Genomic DNA, 5287 nt, shown 5'->3' on the forward strand with positions numbered 1-5287 from the left:
AGGCCTTCCCAAAGGGGGGACCCCGTCTAGACCATCTCTGTTTTGTTGGTGTTAATCCTCCCCCAAGGGTATTTTTTCCATTGATTTTTAGAGAATGGAAGGAAGGAAGGGAGGGGGGGGGAGAGAGAGAGAGAGAGAAAGAGAGAAAGAGGAAGAGAGAGAGAGAAACACATCGATTGGTGCCTCCCACTTAAGCCCAGACCAGGGCCAGGAGATCGAATCTGTAACCCAGGTACATGCCCTTGACCAGCAATCCAACCCACAACCTCTCAGGTGCATGGGTGGACGCCCTAACCAGGGAGCCACGCCGGCCAGGGCTGCCTGGTCTGTCTCTAGCCTCACCCTTTAGTGGAGAGTTGAGCTCACGGCGCGCCCGAGGGCACGTGCACGCACCCATGAAAGTGGGTTGGTGGCTGGGCACAGAGGAAGCACCCCGGGGCCAGTGGTCGCCCTTTGAGAGCAGCACCTGCCAGCAGACAGACACCCGCCTGACCCCCGGTCACCAGCCTCGCTCCTGAAGTTCGTCAGTCACGTCGATGCTCGCGGAACACACAGAGCACGCATTCGATGGCTAACCCGCCACCACAGGGCGCTCCTGCAGGTGAGAGAAACACAAGTGAGACGCTCGTCCCCACACCAGCGCGGGCCAGGCCGTCCTGTGACTGCGGCCCACACAGAGGGTGCCGGGCCGTGGCCTCTGCTACCTGGTGGCTCCTCATCGCTCGGGGGACCCAGATCTGCCACCAGGCCCGGCTGGAGCGAGCACCCCGGATCCGCTGAGCTGGGTGGGACGGGACGCACTCCCGGGGGGCCCATTGCTCCCCCCCACACACACTCTCCTTTCAGTCACTGACTTCTCAGACGCGCGCGGAGCAGCCCAGACAGGGGACAAAGCTGCATCAGACGCCCTTGGGGATGGGACACAACACAGAATGGAGCCGAGCCTGCCTCGCCCACCGCTGCCCGTCACGGAGGCAGAACCGCCGCGGTGCTGGCGGGTGTGGCTCCAGGGGGAAGGGTCTTTTCTGTCGTAGTTTTTAAATTTATTCTATTTTATTTTCTTGATTCCAGAGAGGAAGGGAGAGGGAGAGAGAGACAGAAACATCCATGATGAGAGAGAATCATGGATCAGCTGCCTCCTGCACGCCCCCCACTGGGGATCGAGCCTGCAACCCGGGCCTGTGCCCTGACCGGGAATCGAACCGTGACTTCCTGGGCCGAGGCTCCACCGCTGAGCCACGCGGTGTTTGTACCTGGGTTTCAGGAGGACTGACAGGCAGGAAGCAGCATGGCGGACACAGGGAGCTTTCGCCCTGGCTCCTGCCCCTGTGGGCGCAGCGGGACCAGCAGGACCGGGGGTGGATTTGCCTGGCGCCGTCTCCAGGCCTGACGGGCCCAGGGAACGGTTAGGTAACGATAAGGGAAACCACAGGGCCCCGCCCTCTGTTGGCCGGGGCGGCTCAGCACCCTCAGCTGGGCGCACACCTCACAATGGCGCCAGGGGCCAGTTGTGATGCAAGAGCAGGGTGCCCGCCCCTGGGCTCCCCTGAAACTGCCTGAGGAAGAGCCACTCGGCCGACACCTTCCATCCGGCCTGTGGCCAGGCCATGCTCCGGGAATGGGAGGACGGCGGCCCGAAGGCGGGGCAGCAGAGGGCTAAAGACCTCCGGGCCCCAGAGCGGAAGGCCCTGAAGAATGGGGTGCTGAGCGCGGGCGAGTCTGTCAAGGACCAGGACCCCCTGTACTGCCGTGGGGACCGAGACTCCGCTGCCCCCGTGGGGTGAGTGCGGCCGGGCTTCCTGTCCACTCCTTCCCGTCCGCTCCTTCCCGTCCGCTCCTTCCCGTCCGCTCCTTCCCGTCTGCTCCTTCCCGTCTGCTCCTTCCCGTCCGCTCCTTCCCGTCCTCTCCTTCCCGTCCGCTCCTTCCCGTCCGCTCCTTCCCGTCCGCTCCTTCCCGTCCGCTCCTTCCCGTCCGCTCCTTCCCGTCCGCTCCTTCCCGTCTGCTCCTTCCCGTCTGCTCCTTCCCGTCCGCTCCTTCCCGTCCTCTCCTTCCCGTCCGCTCCTTCCCGTCCGCTCCTTCCCGTCCTCTCCTTCCCGTCCGCTCCTTCCCGTCCGCTCCTTCCCGTCCGCTCCTTCCCGTCCGCTCCTTCCCGTCCTCTCCTTCCCGTCCGCTCCTTCCCGTCCGCTCCGTCCCGTCCGCTCCTTCCCGTCCGCTCCTTCCCGTCCGCTCCTTCCCGTCCGCTCCTTCCCGTCCTCTCCTTCCCGTCCGCTCCTTCCCGTCCGCTCCGTCCCGTCCGCTCCTTCCCGTCCGCTCCTTCCCGTCCGCTCCTTCCCGTCCGCTCCTTCCCGTCCGCTCCTTCCCGTCCGCTCCTTCCTGTCCGCTCCTTCCTGTCCGCTCCTTCCCGTCCACTCCTTCCGTCCGCTCCTTCCCGTCCGCTCCTTCCCGTCCACTCCTTCCCGTCCACTCCTTCCCGTCCGCTCCTTCCCGTCCGCTCCTTCCCGTCCGCTCCTTCCTGTCCGCTCCTTCCTGTCCGCTCCTTCCCGTCCACTCCTTCCGTCCGCTCCTTCCCGTCCGCTCCTTCCCGTCCACTCCTTCCCGTCCACTCCTTCCCGTCCGCTCCTTCCCGTCCGCTCCTTCCCGTCCGCTCCTTCCCGTCCACTCCTTCCCGTCCGCTCCTTCCCGTCCGCTCCGTCCCGTCCGACCACTCCTTCCCGTCCGCTCCTTCCCGTCCGCTCCTTCCCATCCGCTCCTTCCGACCGCTCCTTCCCGTCCGCTCCTTCCCGTCCGCTCCGTCCCGTCCGACCACTCCTTCCCGTCCGCTCCTTCCCATCCACTCCTTCCCGTCCGCTCCTTCCCGTCCGCTCCTTCCCGTCCACTCCTTCCCGTCCGCTCCTTCCCATCCGCTCCTTCCCGTCCGCTCCTTCCCGTCCGCTCCTTCCCGTCCACTCCTTCCCGTCCGCTCCTTCCCGTCCGCTCCTTCCCGTCCGCTCCGTCCCGTCCGACCACTCCTTCCCGTCCGCTCCTTCCCGTCCTCTCCTTCCCATCCGACCACTCCTTCCCCTCCGCTCCTTCCCATCCACTCTCCCACCCGGGCCACGTGGTGGCATCCAGCCTGTGCCCAGAGAAACCTGGCCTGGTGGCCTCGCCTGACTCCGAGGAATCACCTTTTGTGAGGTTTCCATTCCCAAAGGGAGCGCCAGGGAACCCCTTTCCTAAGTTTATTTCGTTAATCCTCCCCAAGGACAATTTTCCATTGATTTTTAGGAAGAGTGGAAGAGAGAGTGAGAGACAGAGAGAAACACCGATGTGAGAGAGACCCATCGATTGGTTGCCTCCTGTATGAGCCCTGACCAGGGTCTGGGCCAGGGAGGAGCCTGCAACTGAGGTAGGTGCCCTTGACCAGAATCGAACCCGGGACCCATTGGTCCACAGGCCGATGCTCTACCCACTGAGTCAACCAACCGGCCAGGGCCTTTCCCAGAGTTCTAACGCACCGGCCTCTCCACCTTCCAGGACATGGACCAAATTCCACACGTCAGACCCCAGCATCGCCCCCGGGAAGTACTCCCCGCTAGAGAAAGAGATCCTGGTAAGTGCCCTGACCATCATGGGGGGGTGAGGGGTGGGGACTGCGGCAGGCGGTCACCCGGGGGAGCCGGAGGTTCCCAAACAGCCGCGGTCCAGACGGAAGTCTCCCAAGCAGGACGCAGGCTGGCGAGTTGGCTCGTGGCTCCGGCGCCTGCAGAGCAGAGTGCCCTCTTGTTCCAAAGCCCCGGGAGGACGAGAGCCACAGTGGGACCGAGGGCAGAGGCGCCGCGCCTGGGCCTTACCTGGTGCCAGCTGCTCTCACAGGGATGGTTCCGGAGGCTTCCCGGTGGCCCCGTGAGTCCACACAATTCCTTCCAGTTCATGGGAGGCAAGGAGAGTCCAGCCCGGGCTGGTGTGGCTCAGTGGACAGAGCGTAGGTCTGCGGACTGAAGGGTCCCAGATTCGATGCCCGGGTTGTGGACTCAATCTCAGTGTACAGCTTCCTCTCTGAAATCAATAAAAATACACTGAGTGGCCAGATTATGATGATCTCTGAACGCATAATAATCTGGCCATTCAGTGTATATCCTATAGAATAAAAGGCTAATATGCAAATTGTCCCCTTGATCAGGAGTTTGACCAGCAGGCAGGCCAGCTAACTGCCCATGTCCCCTCCCCCTGTCCAGGCTGGCTGAACCCCACCCATGCACGAATTCATGCACCGGGCCTCTAATATATATATATATATATATATATATATATATATATATATATATATACACACACACACACACACACACACACACACACACTGAGTGGCCAGATTATTATGCGTTCAGAGGTCATAAAAATCGGGCCACTCAGTGTATATTAAAAAAAATAAATAAAAGAAAGACACCATTGAAAAAAATAAGGAGAGCTGGGATTTGAACCCAGGCTTGTCTCGGGCACGCTGAGCGGTGGCAAGAGAAGGGGCCGCCAGCCCCCGCGCGTCCCGGGCCGTGCTGACGCCTCGTCTGGTTGCCAGCGTCTAGGTGGCGTGCACACCGTGGCCTCCAGAAGGTTCCTGACGCACAAGCAGGAGGAGGAGCGGAAGATGCTGCGGGAGCTGCAGCTGCGCTCCTCAGACTACAAGCAGGTGCTGGAGTACAGGAAGCAGTTCTCCCCGGCCTGCGCCGCCTGCGGGCTCCTAGAGAAGATCTGGACGGCCAAGGTGACCGTGTCCCCGGAGGAGCTCCGGGTGCCGCCGCGCGAGAGGCTGGACATCTGCCGGCACGTGGAGCGCATGCAGTTCGCGCGGGCGCTGCGCCACCCCCGGCCGCTGCCCGCCATCGAGAGGGCTAGGCCCCCCGGCAGCCCGCCCGGAGGCGGCCCCCCCGCGGCCACAGGCGAGGGCGGGGAGGACGGCGAGGCCCACGGGGACGCCGCGCCGGGGGAAAGCGAGGACAAAGCCACACAAAGACAAGAGATTAAGATGAAAGTCACGTTCAGGTCCAAAGAGCCCCCCAAGCCGCTCACCCACCAGCCCAGCCACCTGAAGCCGTTCTTCCCCCCCAAGAGAGCGGAGCGGTCCATCGCTGGCTTCACCAACCGCAGCCTCTTCCGCTTGGCGGACTTCCCGGGGGACCTCATGCTCATGAACCAGGACTTCTTCTCCCGGGGCATCCGCCCCAGCGACCTGGCCGATGCCAGCCCCCGCCCGGACCACGCGGGTGTCTGGAGAGAGCCCCCGGGCAAGCCTGCCTCTCATCAGCATTAA

The 5287-nt window shown here is 63.2% G+C and overlaps 1 protein-coding gene across 1 annotated transcript; it reads left to right on the plus strand.

Moving 5' to 3' along the window:
• Positions 1 to 1607: 1607 nt before the first annotated feature.
• LOC307112861 (uncharacterized protein C10orf120 homolog) lies at positions 1608 to 5287 on the plus strand (the record flags this gene model as incomplete). Its single annotated transcript, XM_079793940.1, has 3 exons — positions 1608 to 1780; positions 3514 to 3589; positions 4556 to 5287. The coding sequence occupies 3 exons, from the start codon at positions 1608 to 1610 to the stop codon at positions 5285 to 5287; spliced, it is 981 nt and encodes a 326-aa protein (XP_079650066.1).

The sequence above is a fragment of the Cnephaeus nilssonii genome (assembly GCF_951640355.1).
Source record: "Cnephaeus nilssonii genome assembly, chromosome: 16".
Lineage (NCBI taxonomy): Eukaryota > Metazoa > Chordata > Mammalia > Chiroptera > Vespertilionidae > Cnephaeus > Cnephaeus nilssonii.